Source organism: Amblyomma mixtum, chromosome 8 (genome assembly GCF_055824585.1).
Source record: "Amblyomma mixtum isolate Tamu chromosome 8, ASM5582458v1, whole genome shotgun sequence".
Taxonomy (NCBI): Eukaryota; Metazoa; Arthropoda; class Arachnida; order Ixodida; family Ixodidae; genus Amblyomma; species Amblyomma mixtum.
Window position 1 is genome coordinate 55,419,996 of NC_143019.1, and position 20,989 is coordinate 55,440,984.

Here is a 20,989-nt window from a genome sequence, read left to right on the forward strand (position 1 = left end):
GATGCTGCGGCTGTAAGCTGCGGCGCCTGTGATTGGCTGTATGCTTTCGTACCTCCTGTTGCTTTCGACAGAATTGGCGTCATAATGAAATGAAATGAAATCAAACTGAATGTTTACTTAATACGGTCCCTGTATTTTATCGTGGGGATCTTCTTTTTCGTCATTTTGCTCTTCATCGTCTACCTATTCTTCCGAGATCACATAGATAATATGGCTGACCCATTCTGCCTACTTTGCCTTCCGTGCAGCTCCCAAATTCTTTCCGTAATGTCACAGCAGCGATGACATAACGATCGTTCAGCGTTCATCAAAGCTCTTCGATCAAACCAGTTAGAAAACTCCGCTTCAAGAAGTGACTAATCCCAATGGCCTCTTTCAGAGTGCTTGTCAATGGCGGCCCTTTTCGCTGTTTTTAATCATCAATAATAGCTGTCGCCTAATTTTTCCATTATCTTTGTGGAAAGCCTTTTAATGTGAACGCACTCATGCGCTCACACAGGACAAGAGTCTTGTCACCGTACGTACAGTGGTGAGCAGCCTTGTCTAGAGCGCTCGGGCGGTGCACTTCCTTGCAAACAAATCCAGATTTTGTGGCAGCCTCTAGGGTCCAGCTGCAACGCTTGCACGGAAGTAGCGTAAACAAAGCAGGCCTCGCAAACAAAGGCCTCGTAAACAAAGCAGGCACGAAAACTTTGCCCTGTAATGAGGGGCTGCTCTCTAATTTCGGTTTTTGTTACCAAGTGCGCACTGCTCAAGCGCTCTAGACAAGGCTGCTCACCACTGTACAGCCTTTGTCAGAAGTTTACAGCCCAGGGGGTTTGCTTCTGGGCCATACTGCTTCGCTCGTAATGCGCGCTCAGCGTCCCAAATCTCCTGAAGGTAAGAAGGTTTTTCGTCCTGCTCCCTCCGATGCGAGGGACTTCCATGAGTGCTACAGGAGCGACACAATAGTGCTTAGAAGCAAACCCCCTGGGCTCTAAACTTTTGACAAAGGCTGTACATTCCTTAGGAGAAGGTAAGTGACGCCAACCAAGTAAAATACAGGAAAAACACGACGTTTCGGGACCGGCTCGGCCCCTTCTTCACGGTGTGACTACGGGCGAGCGCAGCTTGGCTTTTTAAGCCCCTGTGTGGAGGACCTGCGGGTCAATGGCCGCAGCCCATGGACGTAGGATGAGGGGAGAGTCCCCAGGGAACGATTAACATTCTCTCGTGTTTGCTGTATGTGCCACGACTCGAGTAGAAGCCTCCTGCGTGGGTTAGCTTCCGTTTCCAATACAATGGTGCTGTCGAAGTCAATTGGGTGGTCACACCCTTCACAGTGTTCGGCCACGGCGCTGCGTTGACGATTCATGTGACGGACGTCCGCTTTGTGTTGGTTCATCCTTTCCGCGAAGTTCTTCGTTTCCCCTATGTACGACGCCGGGCAGACGGAACACGGAATTTTGTACACGACGCCCTGGGCCTTTTCTCTGGGCTGCCGGTTTTTTGGGCGGGGGAGAAGGCGACCGATAGTACTGGTCGGTTTGTGCGTTGTCAGCACCCCTTCTTTTCCGAGAATGCGACCGAGCGTCTCGCTCACGCCTCTCACGTAGGGGACGCAAACACGTTTCCGCTTCTGGCATGCGTCTGAGGAAATAATAGACCGGATTTTGTTTTGCCTTTCTTGTTTCCTGATAATGCGCCGGATGAATGAGCTTGGGTAGCCGTTCTTTTGGAGGTCAGAAATGACTCGGTTCTTCTCCTTCCTTTTTTCTTCACTTGAGGAACATATGGAGTCGGCTCTCTTCAGTAATGACGTCACGACAGATGCTTTTTGTACGTATGTACGATTTGAGCCGTTGCATAGCAACCCAAGTTACTTCCCAAGCTTCGGAGGAGCGTCAGAGGAGCGTGCCGCCAGCTGCGCGAGAGGTTGCTCAAGAAGAGCAACATAGGCCGCACAAGCCCCACCGGCGGCTTTGATAGAAACAGCCACCTGCCGATGCAGTGGCGCATCGCTAAACCGCTGCCCCAAGTGGTATGTGAGGACTCGCCGTCAGTTAGTACAGAATGACCAATTCTGCGTGTATGGGCAGTAACAATTCTGCATATATAGGCATTAACCCACTAAGCTATCGCGTCGTATACCCTTAAGGCGGAGCTTAAGTGTCCGCCCCAGTTTTTTTTTTTACCCTTTGTATTATGGGCCGTGTTTAGAATTCGTTTGACGTCATCCTGGGTGTTTCTTGTTTCTTTGTAAACTCAAACGACTTCTGCGATGTTTTGTTTTTGAACGCAAGCTATATAAATCACTGACTCGTCGGGAGCTGGCAAAACAGTGCGCATGCATGTTCACATTGGAGATCGGTTTTGATGCCTTGCTTGTCATAGCCGCAAAACATCGGAACTGTTTTATAGGTTTTGATCCTGCGCCTGTCTCAAAGGGCAAAATAATGTTGTGCATTTCTTTTTCTTTATTGCAGTCATGGAGCGTTTAACAGCCCTCAGGCAGACGAGATTGCGGTCGAAGTACACCACTGTCGAAAAACTCGGTACCTTCACCGAAGGTTACGTTTCAGGATGTACGTTCTACTTCACTTCCTGTTATGAATAACTAGTATTAGTAGTAGCAGTATAGTGGTGGTGGTGATAAGGGTAGCAGTGGTAGTAGTAGTAGTAGTAGTAGTAGTAGTAGTAGTAGTAGTAGTAGTAGTAGTAGCAGTAATAGTAGTAGCAGTAGTAGTAATAGTAGTAGCAGTAGTAGTAAGTAATAGTAGCAGTAGTGCTGACGATGGTAGTGGTGGTGGTTGTAGTAGTGGTTGTTGTAGTAGTAATTGTAGTAGCAGTGGTGGTGGTGATGGTAGTAGTGCTGGTGGGTGGTAGGGATGCTGGTGGTGGTAGTAGTAGTAGTAGTGGAAGTAGTAGCAGTAGTAGTAGTAGTAGTAGTAGTAGTCGTAGCAGTAATAGTAGTAGCAGTAGTAGTAATAGTAGTAGCAGTAGTAGTAAGTAATAGTAGCAGTAGTGCTGACGATGGTAGTGGTGGTGGTTGTAGTAGTGGTTGTTGTAGTAGTAATTGTAGTAGCAGTGGTGGTGGTGATGGTAGTAGTGCTGGTGGGTGGTAGGGATGCTGGTGGTGGTAGTAGTAGTAGTAGTGGAAGTAGTAGCAGTAGTAGTAGTAGTAGCAGTAGTAGTGATGGTGGTAATAGTTGCAGTAGTGGGGGTAATGGTAGTGGTGTTGGTGGGTGTTATTGGTGCTGGTGGTGGTAGCAGTAGTGGTGGTGGGTGTTAGTGGTGCAGGTGGTGGCAGCAGTAGTGGTGGTGGTGGTAATGGTAGTGTTGTTGGTGGGTGTTATTGGTGCTGGTGGCGGTAGCAGTAAAGTAAAGAAGTATAAATAGTAGTATGACAGTCTCCCACAACCGTACATGGACTGAAGTAGCAAAAATCAAAGAAGGTACTGATGCGCTGTTGAACATTTTAAGTGAACGATCAGCAAAGAGGGGCTAAGGTGCGAGACGGTTGGACGTTCAATGAAAGTGAACCATCTGGGATTAGCTAGCCGCCACTGAACTGGGAACACGAACCCGTTGGCTAAAATCATCGGCCTTATAGTGGTGCCTCCGTAGAAGGCATCGAACTGGTGGTCTTGTTCCCAGCATCCGGTTTCCATGCCCACTGCAGCAACATTAACGACACATTAACTCAAGAACCCGTGATAAAAGTAAGGTATTTGGATGTTTTCGATCGGGTACTTAGAGAAGCATACGGGCCGTTTTGAGCACCCTCGATGTGTCCGGCTATCTTGGCAAACAAGCGGCGTTTTGCACCATGCAGAACTCTGTTATATGCACGACATGTACAGGCGCGGACAAAAGTAAACGGAGCACGCAACTGTCGTCGAATATTTTTCACGCGTCACCTAATGATATCTCCAGCAGTGGTGCGCGCATGCTGGTAGCGGAGGTTGGTGGGCTTTCTTTTAGACAAACGACGCTTCTTCATTACCGATGGAGAAAGCATGATTGCACTTCGAACGCAATAGCGTGCTCCGTTTACTTATGGCCGCGCCTGTACGCACAAAAAAAAAATACGAATGCGCCTGATTATATTCACGGGATGAGAACGCGTTTGCATTGTCTTCTCCTTGCTTTTATCTGCTTATCTTCCCCTTCTTATCTCCTCTTCACACTTCCTTATAAGCTTTGTCATGCATTTGTTTGCTCTCTTAAAGTTTTTGTTTACTCAACTTCGCTGAGCAAACTGCTAAGCAACTCAGCTGTATACTCTTTTCCGAGTAATTCATAGGCATCTTCATTTTTTCCGAGTCATTCTTAGTCATTCTAATTTTTTCTGAGTCATTCGTGGGGATCACTAGTCATTAAATATTTTGCAGTAATTTTTTAGGGATGGGCCGTTCTTCGCCAGGCAGCCACCTTCCCCCTTCTTCCTCCTCTTTCCTACAAGTGGGCAAGGGTTTTCCCTCTCTCTATTTCGCCACCTGCCAACCGCGGCGGGTGGTTCATCCCTCTACCAATCATGGCAGGCGATAGATGACAAGTGGCAAGTGTACACAACGATACGCCGTACGACGACGTCAGGCACTTTTTCTTCTCGGGCGTGGTTTTTAATGCTAACGCATTAAAAGAAATTTGAGAGGCCAAAATTTTAATGACATTCTCACGGGACCACCCCTCAGAATATTTTGACAGCGACCCTTCGAGTATTCTTTTCAGTAAAACAACATCCCGCCAAAAAAATGTATTCACAACCTTCAGCCAGACAAGGCGCCTCTTCAACATGTTTGATGCTATCCACGAATCCACGACATCTTCACCGCACCTTCATAATGACATGCTAACCTAACCCGCGGCGTGTGCAGTTTCATGTGCGATATTATCCCTAGCAGAACCCCAGGTGGTCGAAATTTCCGGAGCCCTCCACTACGGCGTCCCTCATAGCCTTAGTCGCTTTGGGACGTTAAACCCCATAAACCAAACCAAACCAAACCAGCACGAGTAATTGGTCCGATATTGGAAACGTATTGGCAAAGGGCGGTCCTGCAAAGGTTTCGTTGGTTTGGTTTATTGGGGTTTAACGTCCCAAAGCGACTCAGTCTATGAGGGACGCCGTAGTGAAGGGCTCCGGAAATTTCCACCACCTGGGGTTCTTTAACGTACACTGACATCGCACAGCACACGGGCCTCTAGAATTTCGCCTTCAACGAAATTCTACAGCCGCGGTCGGGATCGAACCCGTGTCTTTCGGGTCAGCAGCCGAGCGCCGTAACCACTAAGACACCGAGGCGGGGCAGGTCCTGCAAAGGACCACAGTGAAACCATCCATTTGCAATATTGGGCCGGCTATCTGTGCTGTTTGGAATAGTGCTTAGACACTTGATGCATGAAGTATACAGGATGTCGTTGCTTGTGGTTTAATGGGCCGGATATCACAGACGTATTTGAACTGCCCTGTCGATGGCTATCGAGTGGCAATCGACGGTCCCTTGACGCGGGCGTGTTTTAGTTCTAACGAAACCTTAACCGCGCGCTTCCTCTACAGGGCTTTGGGTGCATGCGATTTCGAGTGCCACCGACAAAACATACGGAGCCGACTCCCGCGTTCTGGTGAAGGAGAACTCGACGACGCTCGTGGTGCTCTTGCTCGACCCCAACCGGATATCACTCGAAGACTCCCGGCTGCTCCTGTCTTGGAGCCTGGTTCACCAGCTTCTTCCACTAGCCTACGGCCAGATCATGGACTCAGAGTCGCTGAGGAAATTCCCAGACCGGCGAGACCGCGTAGCACATCTATGCTACCGAAAAGTCGTCGGCGTGATGGCGATGGCTGTCTCCCAGAGCTACTTCAGCACCCGTTCGTATCAATGACTTTTTTTTTTTTTGTAGTTTGTAGAATGCGTCTGTTTCGCAGAGATATACTGATCATCGCTGCCGTGCTTGATGTTTATCCCGCTCTGTGCGCCCCGGCGTTCGGTTCTCCGCTATATTCGACCAGTCGGAAAGATAAAGAACCCCAGGTGGTCGAAATTTCCGGAGCCCTTCACTACGGCGTCCCTCATAGCCTGAGTTGTTTTGGGACGTTAAACCCCATAAACCAACCCAAACCTAAACGACTTATCCCCATCATGCCTCAGCTTGGTTGGTAGTATATCATAAAAAACGATAAACAGTGAATGGCTTTATGGTTTACGGTGGATTAACGTCCCAAAGCAACTCAAGCTATGAGGGACGCCGCAGTGAAGGGCTCGGTAAATTTCGACCACCTGGGGTTCTTTAGCGTGCACTGACATCGCACAGTACACGGGGCCCTAGAAATTCGCCTTCATCGAATTTCGACCGCCGCTGCGGGTTCGATCCCGGCCGCGGCGAACTACATCCTACGTCCGAGCTACAACGTGAGTTGTAGCTCGGCTAGGTAGTTCGGTTAGTTGTAGTTCGAACTACAACGTTAGTTGTAGCTCATCATCATCAGCAGCAGCATCATCATCAGCCTGACTACGCCCACTGCAGGGCAAAGGTCTTTCCCATATCTCTCCAATTAACCCTGTTCATTGCCAGTTGTGTCCACCGTAACCTCGCAAACTTCTTAAATCTCATCCGTCCACCTAACTTTCTGCCGCCCCTTGCTACGCCTGCCTTCTCTTGGAATCCACTCCGTTACCCGTAAGGACCAGCAGTTATCTTGCCTTCGCATTACATGCCCTGCCCAAGCTCATTTCTTCCTCTTGATTTCGACTAGGATGTCATTAACCCGTGTTTGTTCCCTCACCCGCCCGCTTCCGATTCCTTAACGTTACACCTATCATTTTTTTGCGTTAACACGAGCCCTAACTTGGAACTTTATTATGAACCGCAAAGCGGAATATATAGTAAAATCGTGGCCTCCCTAGGTGATCGAAATTAATCCGGAGACCTCCACTACGGCACCTCTTTCTTCTTTCACTCCCTTCTTTATCTCATCCCTTACGGCGCGAATCGGATGTCCGTCGAGATGTGTGAGACAGTTACTGCGTTATTTCCTTTCCTCAAAAAAAGAACCAAACCAACCATCTTGTCGCAGTTACCAAGGGTTCAACCGAGATATCGATTCCATCTAATTGCTACCCTCAAGATATGCGGTGCCGCATTTAAAGCCCCGTTCCTTTGATAACTGCACCAAGTTACTGTGGGCTGGGGGCTGGGCTTCCGTTACCAACAATAAGCATTCAGAATAATGAGTGTTCTAAATCTACCCCGGGAAATGAACAGCTTGCCCTGCCTCTAAAAGGGAGTCACTGGGTCATTTCCTTTCCTCAAAAAACAATTTTAAATTTTAAATTTCCTTTGGCTTCAGAACTTGAGATGGGGACTCCTTTAAAATTCAGGGGGACACTTTGTTGACCTAAAGTGCGGTGAGGCTTAAGCGCGGTGCTGCTGCTTGTGTCACTGATGCGTTGTTAAGATGTTAGGCTTCGCCTCTAATAGTGAAATGCGACAGCGTCTTGCAACGCTGCCAGAGTCCATAGAACTCCATCGCCCGTTCGACCTTGCTCGGCGGTAAATTGGTTTTGAGGAAAGGAAATGTACCTGTCTCGCATATCTCGGTGGACACCTAAACCTCGCGGTAACGGGAAGGGAGGAAGACGGGAGTGAACGAAGACACCGTATTCACTAGACGCGCCTTTGCTCATTCCCACGACCGGCTTTATTAATAAAGCCGGTCGTGCTCATTCCAAACTATCGAGCTGGCATGGCGGAGTGGTTAGCATGGTCGTCTCCCACTCCGGAGACCGGGGCTCGATTCCCGAACTCGACCAATTTCCTACTCCGTTTTATTTATTTATCTGGCCTGATTAGAAAGGTTAATTAGGCTAATTGGGTGATTAAGCAATTAACGAAACTAATTCTCACTTAATTCGAGCATCACTATCGATCCCTTTAATTGGTTCCATGGCTACTAGCCAAAGTACCATTGGCCCCGTTTGAAATTCGCGCACTGTGACGTCACGACCGTTTCGACCAGTTGAAAAGCGTGACATTTCTGTCGACAACTCCTGCTTACAACGATGAGGCATTAAAGGCTTCCGCCTTAAAAATGTTGCTTAGCTCAGCTAGGCCAGGATATACTTAGGGAAAGCAGTTTCGTCTTATGACATTTCGGTAGCGACGTCGCATTTCGGCTGGCGAAGCGAGCGGAGGCGAGCGCAACGACGAGGCAAGCAGTGTGACGTCATACAAAACTGCGGCGGCGGCTCCGCGGCGAGGCGCGAGGTGTGACGTCATGCCAGATGGCGCGGCGAGCGCGCGGCGTCCGCCAGCTGCGGCGGTTGCTAGGCAACGGCTCAAGATCGGTCTCTGTGTCTCCTCGGAGCACTGCCACAGCGAAACCGCAAGTTCGTGGCCAATGTAGCTTTCGCTACAAAAAACCACAAGCAGGTCGCGGCGAAGAAATTAAATTCTTCCGTGTTTCTCGATTGTTTTTGCATGATGGAACATCATGTCCAACGCTTGTACTGTCGGTTCTCCTACGAACGTGGCCGTCCAAAGATGTCCCGCTCACCGCTCTGGACGCCGTCAGTCGGCTGGCTAAGAGTGTGCACCAAAGACTAAAGTTGAAGATCGTGGCGACTGAATGGATCCAGGAGGACTTGTTCTGCGTGATGGGGGACGTTGTTCAGCGGATATGGTTCCTGATGGGCTACCCAGAAGGACCCGAAACAGCGTCCTTGATTGATTACTTATTCAGTAAGTGTCGCACGACGCACTGATGTGCCTATCCACCATCCACTTACCAGCGTCAGTATCGCGGCTCACTTTTATTGGTGCAAAAGTATGGAATACTCTTCCACACGAAGTAAAATACGCTCAAAATTTTAACAGCAAGAAAATTCTTTCCGCACATAAATACTGTAAGCTAACGCTTACTCAACCTGCTGTGTGCATTCGATTTTTTTTTGGACATGTATGATGTTTTTTTATATATTATGAAATTGTTCCTAACGATGTCTTTTTTTTTCATTTCTACACTTGTATTCAGGCATATGTATCTCTCCCCGCTGTTCCAAGTTCGAATTGTATTGCATTGCTGGTCAAATGTTCAAGGGAAACCCCCAAGGCAGAGAAGATTTGTAATAAAGGAGTAATTACTCTTGACATCCACCCAAACCCAGCCGCACGGCTACAGAGGAAAGCTATACAACTTTCTCAGAAACTTCGTAGTTAAAGAAAAATTCGTCCTGGTCCCGGGCTCGAATCCGGGACCAAAGCTTCACCGAAGCAGTCGCTCTACCAACTGAGCTGGCCGGGACGGCAAGCTTATGGTAGGGCGAGAGCGAATTGATCAATAACTCGAAGTGGGAACTATGTTGCTCAAACGATATAAAAATTAATCATCATCATCATCGTTTATACTTCAATGAATGTAAGTTTTCTTGACTACATGTGTGCAGAGCCCTTTCCAGACGTTGGCGTAAACTTCACTGCTGCCTATCTGGACGCGCGCCGTGCGATGACGACGGGCGCCTTCCAGCACCAATTCAACGTGAGCTTCGACCCAGTTGTGGCCAACGCTTTCTATACCCTAAGTGAAAGCAACATCCTCATTTTGGCCGGCATCCTACAGCCACCGGTCTACATCCATGGTGCTCCGGCCGCAGTTAACTATGGAGGCATTGGCCAGGTACGTTTGCAGATTCGGCTGAGGTCATAACCGCATGGGCCTCAAAGCAAAATTAGCGAAAGAGGTTCAAGGGGACATCGGAAACGCCTGACAAGCCGCCTGAAACAAATGTTCGGGTTATGGGGGTGTAGATCATGTGGTCTCGAATAATAGCCGCCTTCTTTGGACCTATTAAGTGGGAATATCTTTGCCGGAACCCCGCCGCGGTGGCTAAGGGGTTACGGCACTCGGCTGCTGACCCGAAAGGTGCGGGTTCGATCCCGGCCGCTGCGGCCGAATTTCGATGAAGACGAAATTCTAGAAGCCCGTGTACGGTGCGATGTCAGTGCACGTTAAAGCACCCCAGGTGGTCGAAATTTCCGGAACCCTTCACTACGGCTTCCCTCATAGCCTGAGTTGATTTGGGATGTTAAACCCCAATAAACCAAACCATTTTAATTCACTCGATAATTCCCACTGATCTATATTAATCCACCGCCTAACCTTGACTGCTCCGCATTAATCTGGCCCCTTACCCATTTTAATCCCTTTTCTGAGAGGGGCCTACTTCCGGAATTGGGGCGTCTTTTGGAATATTTGGGGGTGGCCCAACTTCCAAATGATACCACATTTTCTTTTAGTGTGTATGAAAGTCGCCAGATATGCGCCTTTCCGTTGCTGTAATTTTCATACTTATCCGAAATGCATTTATTTAAAACGCTCCTGTTCATTCCGCCCTAATTCATAACAAAACCTAAAAACTCTGCAAGATTCCTTTTCTCTTTATGCTGTATTTTACGCTGGTCATTTCCTGGAGAAGAGAAAATTCCCCTCATAGAACCTCGCTGGGTCGCATATCAGTGGACTTTAGGTTGGTTTATGGTTGGTTTATGGGGTTTAACGTCCCAAAGCGACTAAGGCTATGAGAGACGCCGTAGTGGAGGGCTCCGGAAATTTCGACCACCTGGGGTTCTTTTTCGTGCACTGACATCGCACAGCACACGAGCCTCTAGAATTTCTCCTCCAAAGAAATTCAACCGCCGCGGCCGGGATCGAACCCGCGTCTTTCGGGTTAGCAGCCGAGCACCATAACCACTGAGCCACCGCGGCGGCATCAGTGGACTTTAATCCACAGAGCTCCACTGCGGCTTCCATCAGAGCAGACGGTTTGGTTTTGGACGTTAATGCTAATAAAATCTTCACTAATACTACTACTAATACTAATTATTATTAACAGTAATAATAACAAGCAATATTAGTAGTAATAATTACTAGTAATAAATTTTTTCACAAGTCTAGCACTACGATTATAGAAGTCAGGCTCGCCTAAGCCATCATTGTAGCTTGTCACGCAAAGCCTGTCAGTCAACAGCAAGACTCGGCCGCAAAATTGACTATTTTTAGAGAGAGAAGAAGAAAGAAAGCACTAAAAAGAAACCAGGCAGATTGCGAACAATACAATACAAAGCACTAAACATGTAGATACAAGAATTTTAACAATGGCACAGAAATGAAAATATGCAGCGCACAATTATTCTAAGTTACAATTGCTTCAGGTTTCCGCGAATATCACGTATAGGGTCGCAGGAATTAATTTCAGGGGAAGAGTATTAAATATATCTCGTACATAATAAGCCCGAGTATATATGCCAAATCTAGTAGAAGTGCGTGGAATTGCAAATGCGGTCACATGACGTAAAGGCAGGGAAAGCATAGTGGGGACTTCTGGAAATGTTTAAGTGCCACTGCATGAACAAAAAGGGATCGAAAATTAGGCATCCGTAGCATCTGAAAAAAAGTTCACATTTTGTGGAGTACACACGTCGTAACAATTTTTAACATACACTTTAACAACCTATTTACACGTTTATGCCAGATACCAGAACAATGAACAAATGTTGTGGTTCCACACCTGTGTACACTACGCTAATGAATGAACCAATAGTTTCCTGACCGAAATAGTTAAAAACATTTTAATACGATACAACAAACAGACAACTTTACGAAGCTTTGCACATATCTAGAATAAGTGAATAGAAAAAAAATGCCCAGGCTTAGCTTGGTTAAGCCAAGAATGCGTTGCATATTGCGCTGTCTTTTTGCGCGAGGTATTTGGCGGCACTCGATTTTCTCAGCAGCTTTTCCTCCGTGACGTATGGATGGATGGATGGATAGGAGCGCCCCCTTTGAAATGGGGCGGTGGCAACCGCCACCATGCTCAGCCGCCCTTTTTTTAATTTTTTTTTGTTTTTCATTTTCTTTTTCTTTTTACGTGGTTTGGTGGCTGCCCGGCAGCGCCCAAGGGCTGAACTAGTGATTGCAATATGCACGCATAAAAACAATAATAATCGTACTCATCGTAATCTTTCTCCGGCTTCTATTTAGCGAGTTAACGGTGATTCTTTTTAGTTTCTGTTAAAGGCGTTTCCTTTTAATTAATTCTGCAGATCACCGGCCACGAACTAATGCACGCCTACGATGTAAAAGCCATGAGACGTGAATCCTCGAAGCGACAACTAGGCTTACTAGAGACGCCGTCGATGCAGCAGTACATATCGAAAGTGCTCTGCCTACGTGCGTCCTACCTACAGGTTTGTATCCATCAGTGCTGTTCGACGCATGACGTCGGATACAATATCTTCAGGAGAAGCATGAAAGTATGGTGCATTGTCAAAGTGTCAGTCAAAAGTATCAAAATGCGGAGTAAAACAGCAAAATTGTGGAGTCACTTCAATGAGACGTCTATTAGGACGACGCCGCTTGATCTAACAGCAAAAAATTGGCAGTAGTTTAGCTCTGGTTAAACCTGGAGGATTGCGAAAGCAATGAGGAGAGAGAGAGGGGGGCGATGGAAAGCGCGCGGCAGCGGCGGCGGCCCCGGCACGCTAGCTATGCGCCGCTACTGCGCAGCGACGGCGGCGGCGCGCCAGCTCTGCGCCGTGTGACGTCACTGCTCCTCGCGCATGCGCAGTATAGCCTTTCGTCAGCTCCGCGTAATGGCTCGGCGACTGTCGTAGTGTTGCTTTTGAAACAAAAAACTGGCGGGGGCTTAGCTTTGGTTAAGCCTAGTAGGTTGCGAAAGCAGTGGGAAGAGCGCGGCGCGCCGTGGCAAGCAGCCGCCGTGCCGAGTTGGTAGCCCGACTCTCGCTCCTGGTATGACGTCACGCCATAACGTCACTAGCGCCTCAAACGGGAAGAGCGCGGGGCGCCGTGCCAAGCGGCCGACGTAGAGCCGAGTTGGTAGCCCGTCTCTCGCTCCTGGTATGACGTCACGCTAAACGTCACTAGCGCCTCTAGCGGGGGGAGCGCGGCGCGCCGTGCCAAGCGCCGCCGTTACCCGACGATATAGTAGTTCACTATACCCGACGAGCCGAGTTGGTAGCCCGTCTCTCGCTCCTGGTTTGACGTCACTAGGCATGGTATGACGTCAGGGGTCATTCTTAAGGTAAAACGTGCCAAGTGGCCGCCGCTACGCGAAAGGCCATTCTTGGGAGTAGTATTGCTTTCGCAAACATTCGCCTCGAATTCAAGTCTACGTGGCAGCCATAAAACCTTCGTGCTAGGCGGCGGGCAAAGCATGATCGCGCTGCTCTGGAAATCGGTCCAGTAAGTCGAGCGAATACGTACAATACGTTCGAGTTACGTACAAATAAGAATTATTGAACTACGATTAGAAGGTTCTAAGATGGAAGCGGGCAAATGCCCTCATTTTTGCGTTTAATCCCTCATCCTCACCATTAAATCCTTAGGCCACCCTCACTCTCATTTTCTAAAATTATCTGGCCCTCCCTCATAATATTTTCTGACGCTCCTTCCCCATCACCCTCACTTCATCGGCCTACCCAGTATTTAAAAAAAATTCAGGGGGCACTTTGACTCTCTAAAGCGTTTTCCGCACCACTTTGCCCATGTCACACTGCTGACGTGCCACTGGATGACGTCACACATAATTGATGTCGAAGTAATGACTAATTACTAATTAATGACTAATTACTGATTTATCACTCAGTACTAATTGACTGCTAATTAATGACGCTTAGTGGAACGCGACAGCGTGTTGTAGCGCTGCCAGGGAGTCCACGGAACGCCACCATCCGTTCGGCGCGCTGCCTTGCCCTTTGAACGCAACGCTTTTTGAGGAAAGGAAATGGCGCTGTAATTCTGAGTCATCTCGGTGGACACCTTAGCACCGTACAGGAAGGGAGGAAGTGGCAGTGAAAGACGAAAGAGGGGCCGTAATGAAGAAAATGAAAATTGTATTTGAGGAAAGGAAATTACGCAGTAACTGTCTGACTTATCTCGGTGGACACCCGTCAAAACGCGGACACATCTGTCGACACGGCTGCCGACACAGATTGCTAACGACAGCATGAGGCATTAAAGGCTTTCGCCTTAATAACAATGGCGTCGCCCGCGTGCTGTGCGATGTCAGTACACATTAAAGATCCCTAGATGGTCGAAATTATTCCGGAAACCTCTCTTCCTTTCTTCTTTCACTCCCTCCTTTATTCCTTCCCTCACGGCACGTTTGAGGTGTCCACTGAATACGTAAGACAGGCTCGTGGATTCGCAGTGCCGACGGAAGTGGATATTCTCCATTCCGGCTGGGTAACTGCGTCATTTCCTTTCCTCAAAACCAAAACCAACCTGTTGCATATGAAATGTTCTCGCTTTGAGTGCTTACAGTACGAAATCTACTCTTGCAGGCGGAATCAGAGGACCGTGGAAGGACAATAGACGAACGGACGGATACGGAAGGTCTTGCCGATTTTGGGGGCATCCAGCTCGCTTACGACACTTACAAGAGTCTTTCGGACGATGAGCGCATGGAGACCGTGCCAGGCGTCCATCTCACTGCCGAGCAGACTTTCTTCGTCTCTCACTGCCTCAAGTCGTGTACCACACAAGAAGGAACTCGTCGTGAGGGGGGAAAGTATTGGCACGGGCGTTCCCGCTGTATAGTTCCCCTGCGAAACATGCCCGAGTTCGCAGAGGCGTTCTCCTGCAAGCGGGGCGACCGCATGAATCCCGTCAGGAAGTGCACCTTCTGGTCGTAGCGTTGTGATATAAGAATAAACGCTACAGTGGCCGCGCACTTTTTCTAATCAGTAAGTACAGAACGAAATGGTTTAGGCGGCAAGTTTTGTCATGTTTTTTAGATTGAGCTTTTGTCGTACTTTTTCGGGAGTGACCTCGATTAATGTACAGTCTTTGTCAAAAATATACAGCCCAAGGGGTTTGCCTCCAAGTCGTGTTGCGGGGCTCTTGAGCATATTTGACACTCCAAAGCTAGGGGAGCGTTGAGGACATTAGTTCCGCCTTCGTGAGATCAGGGTCCCTGAGTATGCAAGAGGAGCCGCGCTGTAGGGCTCAGAAGGAGACCCATTGGGCTGTATACTTTTGACAAAGACTGTACGTTGCTATGCCAATTGATGACTGAACACTGTGGAAACAAAGCGCGCAAAAAAAATGTCAGTGGCTTAGCTGTGGTTATGCCTGGATATACAAGCGAAAAGGTTCAAGCCGCCGCGGTGGCTCAACGGTTATAGTGCTCGGTTGCTGACCCGAAAGACGCGGGTTCGATCCCGGCCGCGGCGGATCAATTTCTTTGGAGGAGAAATTCTAGAGGCCCGTGTGTGCGATGTCAGTGCACGTTAAAGAACCCTAGGTGGTCGAAATTTCCGGAGCCCTCCACTACGGCGTCTCTCATAGCCTTAGTCGCTTTGGGATAGGATAGGATAGGATAACTTTATTTGGCTCTAGCACAAGTGCTTTTTTTTATGTGGTCAGATGAGTCCATCCGCAACGGTCGGTTGCCCCTATTCCAGGGCTCCGCTGGATGCTGCCGTCAGCTGAGCTCGCCGTATCAAACCGATCTGGTCATCGCGGCAGTCGCTGGAGAGCAGACCCTCCCATTGCTCCACACTTGGGTTTTGTATAACTGGGACGATGTCGACTTTTTGACATGCCCATGTGATGTGATACAGTGTAGGTTTTTCATGGCACCACGGACAATTGTGTGCGTAAAGTGTGGGGTGAATTTTACTTAGTGTGTTTAGATTTGGATATGACCCCGTTTGCAGTTGTCTCCATGTGACAGCCTCTTCTTTGTTTAAAGATTTGTGCGGTGGTGGGTACCGCATCCTGCTGCCTTTGTAGTTGTTGAGTATGGCCGAGTATTCCTGAGGTACTGGCAGGGATTCCTCAAGGTCGTTGACGTTGGATGCTCGGTAGTTAGTATATTTGGGACGTTAAACCCCATAAACCAACCAACCGAAAAGGTTCAGTTGGTTTGACGTCATGGCTGTCGCAGTTCGTGCACAATGCACTGGGAGCCCTACGATAACGGCGATAACGAGACAGGCATTTTCTGTCCTTAAAACCAATTTTCATTTCATTTTCCTTAAGGCCCTTACAGCATGGTTCCGGCATCCACCGAGATATGAGAGACATTCGTCGTTTCTTTTCCTTAAAACTAATTTTCTTTTCATTTTCCTTCCCTTATGGGCGCGGTTGGTTCGGGTGTCCATCGAGATATGTTTTCCCTGGCGCACTGTTTTTTTTATTTTTTAGTTCTGGTATTTTATTTCTTTTTTATTCTCGTTTCTGTGCTTATTTTTATTATTTTTTATTACGAAGTCGGCGGCCACCTGCGCTGCGCGTGACGTCGCTCGGTTTCGCGCATGCGCAGAAGTGGCAAATCTGGCCTCCGGCTCACGCGAAGCTCGATGTTGACGAGCCTAGTGAAGCTTTTCGCTTCAAGAAATTGGCAGTGGATTCGCTCTGTTATGCCAGGATATACGTAGCCTGAGGTGAGGGCGAGGTGTCCACATCTCGATGGACACCTGAACCAGAGGGAAGGCGCATAACTGCCCTCTCGAAACAGTGGACACCTCAACCGTGCTTTAAGCTAAGTGGCGGTAGTGACAGGTGTGCGCTAGAGTTCCTGTATATGCTCCCATACAGTAACTAGTGTGCGCTACATGCGTTGGCATTGACAATGTTGTGCCAGAAACGCGGCGTTGAAGCCATAGGCCGTCGGCGTTCGTAGTGTTCATTGGTGTTGGCATTGACATTTTACACTCCGATCATTTTAAGGAAAGGAAGTGCGCATAATGGCTCCCTGGGTTAGTGAACGCCTGACTCATGCTTATAGGTACGTGGGGTGATGAGAGAGAGATGTGAGCTGCAGGCATTGACAAGGTTGTGCCAGAAACGCGGCGCATAGGCCGTTGGCGTTCATTTTTGTTTGACGTCAACGTTTTACACTCCGACCATTTTAAGGAAAGGAAGGCGAGCCTGCGCGGCGAGGCACGCCAGCTGTGCGTAGTGACGTCACTTGCTCCTCGCGCATGCACAGTATGGTCTTGCAAGAGAGCACGCGAAACTGAAACGGCGAGACTGTGGGCAATGTAGCTCACGCTACAAAACAGCACATTGTACAGGAAGCAGGCTGGAGACCAGGACATAGAGTCTAGGAATAGCAGAAGGGAGTTATTAGTAGAATTAAAGTCAGGCATGAAGTTTGGCTAGTTGGTTCTTGGAATCAGTCATAATAAAACTGCGCGAAGAAGACAGGACAACAAGAAGAGGGTTAGTGGCTAGTTGGTTTTGGAATTAGTCATAATAAAACTGCGCTAAGACAGGACAACAAGAGGCACGAACAGGAACACACAAAACTTTTGTCCTGCAGTAGATGTAGAAAGCTGATGATGATAACGAATCACAATTATCTATTACCAGTCACCAATTAGTCACCATATTTGCTCTCCACATTCAATTCCTAGGCCATGTGCATTTCCTCCTCTTGATCATGAATCTGTATCGTAAAGGTATCAATAACCAGCATTTAATCCCTAACCCAGTCTGTTGTTTTCCTCTTTTAACGTTCAGCCTGTCGTTCCCCTTTCCATAGCAAGCCGACCTATGTGCTCCGTGTAAGAAACCATTTGCCTTTTGTAGAACCGACGCTGAAACCAAAGAGCATTATGCGCGTAAATGTGGTTATGGCTAACTTATGATGCTCGTCACCACGGTGGCTCAGTGGTTATGGTGCTCGGCTGCTGACTCGAAAGATGCGGGTTCGATCCCGGCCACGGCGGTTGAATTTCTTTGGAGGAGAAATTCTAGAGGCCCGTGTACTGTGTGATGTCAGTGCACGTTAAAGAACCCCAGGTGGTCGAAATTTCCGGAGCCCTCCACTACGGCGTCTCTCATAGCCTTAGTCGCTTTGGGACGTTAAACCCCATAAACCAAGCCACACCACTTGAGTAATCGCCAGTGAGGCCGGCTTACGGTAACAAAAGCGCGCTAATTGCGGACTCTCCTAAGCCCGCCTGTTTTCTTAAGTAATATACTTACATGCCAACAAGATGTGACATGGGGCGTAGTTTCAACTGTCGCTAAAACCTTGACGCTGAAAGCATAACACAAAATCGAACGGAACAACCGACAAACTTCTTAGCATGATGATGGCACTGGCATCACACAGAACACGAACCTCTAGAATTTCACCTCCACTGAAATTCGACCGCCGCGGCCAGGATCGGACCAGCATCGTCCGAGTCAGCAGCTGAGCAGAATAACTGCTCAGCCACAGCGGCGGCTACATGAAGATACAGAAGAAACCGAGGTAAACTAAGCATAATGCTGAAGATTGAAATTTGAGAAAAACATGCAGCATATTATATGCGTTTTTTCATGTGGCTTAAGCTCGTTAATATATATTGTAACGGAAAATAGGGCGACAGGTCGCTAACTAGCAGAATACAGCAGCCAGCCAGCCAGCGCGAGACACTTCAACGACTTCGAAGACACTTCAGCGCTACCTGAGAACTGCGAGAGGTACTGGGATCGATACCCAGCACCTCCACCAAAATATGTAACGGAAAATAGGGCGACAGGTCGCTAACTAGCAGAATACAGCAGCCAACCAGCCAGCGCGAGACACTTCAACGTCTTCAAAGACACTTCAGCGCCACCTGTGAACACCAGGTGGCAATATTTTAACTTGATAGCGTTGAGGCTCCTGTTCTGCCAAAAATCGGGCGTTGTTATTGTTGAGAGTGAAAAATCCTCGGAGACGCAACCAATGTGAGCCACCTAGGTCACGTGACCCTGTGACGTCATCATAACCTGCCAATCAGATTATGAGCAAACTGACCACCGTGGCAGGTGGCAGTTAAATTAATTATTGGTCACTCGAGGTTGCTCAGGAAGAGCAACCTGGGTCCCATACGCCCCACAGATGGCAGCACCTGCCATCGCAGGGTATTAGAGCATCGCTTAACTGCTGCACCACTAGGCCAGGAGTCGTACAAGGACGCCCAGGGATGTATGCACGTAAAATCAAGAATGACCAAATCTGCCCATCAACGCTATGTCAAGCGGGCAAGTTAAGTGCACTTACGGGGAGTGCGCTTCGGCATCCCGAGTGACACATTGGGCTACGCAGTGCTAAACGGGCAAGCAAAGTGCACTCATAGTAAAAAAAAATGGCGACAGAAAATGAGCGGAATTTTTGAATAGGACGATGGAAAAGAAAAAGGAGTCATAATAGTTTATTGCTTAACGTGATAGCACAAATAAAATAAGGTTCGACAGTTTTTAACGAAGGAAAAAAAAATAAATAGAAGAAAAGCCAAGACCAGCCAAGACTATCCAGAATTGCGGCAACAAACAAGATGGCGGCGGGCAGCGTTGTTGCGTCGCATCTCGTACCTTTGTTTTGCTGCTTCGCCTGTAGCTACAACGAACGAATTTTTTCTAAAAACAGTGTTATAGCATGTAAAATAAAGTTGTAAGTACTTTTTATGCATTATACGTATTGTTTCTTTGAAGTCGCTGCTGGCGAGGCTACGCACTCAGCCCTCAAAGTGCGTTCGTGAACGCACTCCGACATGAGTGCGCACTTTGGCAAGTGCACTTATGTTACGCCGTTTAGCTGTGCTAGAGTGCACTTTCAGCAAGTAACACTTTCCGTAAGTGCACTTTATTTTGCGCGCTTGACGCATACCCTTGAGCCATAGCTTGAATATCCCCTACAATTTTTACCGCATTTTCAAGCGTCAAAGTTGCACAACACTTCGTGAGCCACACAACAGTACAGAGCTTCACATTCTGACTACCTTATCTTTTTGATGTGTAGTACAGTAGCTTTTCCCTTCTTTCAGAGATATGTGGCTTTCACGAAATTGTTTGACACTGCCATTTCAAATTCAGTAGCGGAACATCACAGGCACTCATCCACCATGGTTAACACGTATAGGAACCATTCATAGCCACAGCAGAATTTTTACCTTGTACCTTAGAATGTGTGTCCCAAGTGTTTACGAATTAAGTGGCGCGCAATGGCAAAAATGATCTTGAAGTTTTTAAGAAGACACTAGCCTTATGAAACAGTGGCAGGGAAAACTTTTCTATTTCAGTTAGCAGCACAAATGGAGCAATTCTCACACCACCGTAATGCTAACCCCATCTGCACATAAACACGAACACCATCTGACATCTTGCAACTGGTCTTTGTCTTCAATGTGAACACACAGATGGAAGCATGCTAAGAAATCATCCATCAGTTTATAAAAGTTTGCAGTTTACTTTCAGTGTAACGTGATGCTGCTTAAAGCAGCATTACAATGAAAAGTAGCTTTTCATATATTGCATGTGAGAAGAAATAAAGAACCCTTAAAAACATTTTTGAATAGCTACTGTATAATCTCGTGTAAAGGTGCACCCATGTACAGGCCGCACCCCTGGTTTTGAACTAGGTAATTGAGAGCAAAAAAACGGTTATATGTTTTTTAATTCGTTTATGGGTTGCATCTACAAAATTCACTCCCGAATTTTAAAAAGTGCAGCCCTTACACGAGTTTATACGATATTTTGATGATGTGGCCCACCCTGAATTTTAGTGAGGTTGGGATGCAAGCTGACAGCAGGTAATGTGCACTTGATGGAACTTTGAGCCTCGTGTATCCTCTTTAAAAGTCCTTGGCATCAGGAACATGCAGTTTACAAACTTGTCTAAGACAGTCATCCTTTGATTAAATACCACAGCATCGAGCACCTAGACTAACCGGTAACCGGTTTTGGACAGCATGCAACCACCAGCCAACTATGCTCGATGCAACAAATCAGGCAAGTGTTCGTTCACTCTAGCTTCCAATTTCTTGCAACCTTGTCTCGTGACACGAAGTGCTTTATTGGGTTCCCCGTCACTCTGGCTACAACGTCCCGCTGCCGAGTCCAAGTTTGACCACTACAGCCGCACCCAAGTTTCAAAAGAAGCAAAATGCAAAAAGGTCCATGTGCTAAGATTTAGGCACAGGTCAAGAAAAGCATCTGTAATTAACACTA

General features: G+C 47.8%; 1 protein-coding gene across 1 annotated transcript in view; it reads left to right on the forward strand.

The window, feature by feature from the left end:
- LOC149332489 (kell blood group glycoprotein homolog) overlaps positions 1–14,691 on the forward strand; it is a 30,132-nt gene extending 15,441 nt beyond the window's left edge. Inside the window, exons 9-14 of the mRNA XM_089557524.1 lie at positions 2,513–2,564; positions 5,540–5,851; positions 8,524–8,721; positions 9,426–9,655; positions 12,082–12,225; positions 14,341–14,691. Of these exons, the coding sequence (XP_089413650.1) occupies positions 2,513–2,564; positions 5,540–5,851; positions 8,524–8,721; positions 9,426–9,655; positions 12,082–12,225; positions 14,341–14,691 (1,287 nt within the window). The remainder of the gene's footprint in view (positions 1–2,512; positions 2,565–5,539; positions 5,852–8,523; positions 8,722–9,425; positions 9,656–12,081; positions 12,226–14,340) is intronic.
- The last annotated feature ends 6,298 nt before the right edge of the window (positions 14,692–20,989 follow it).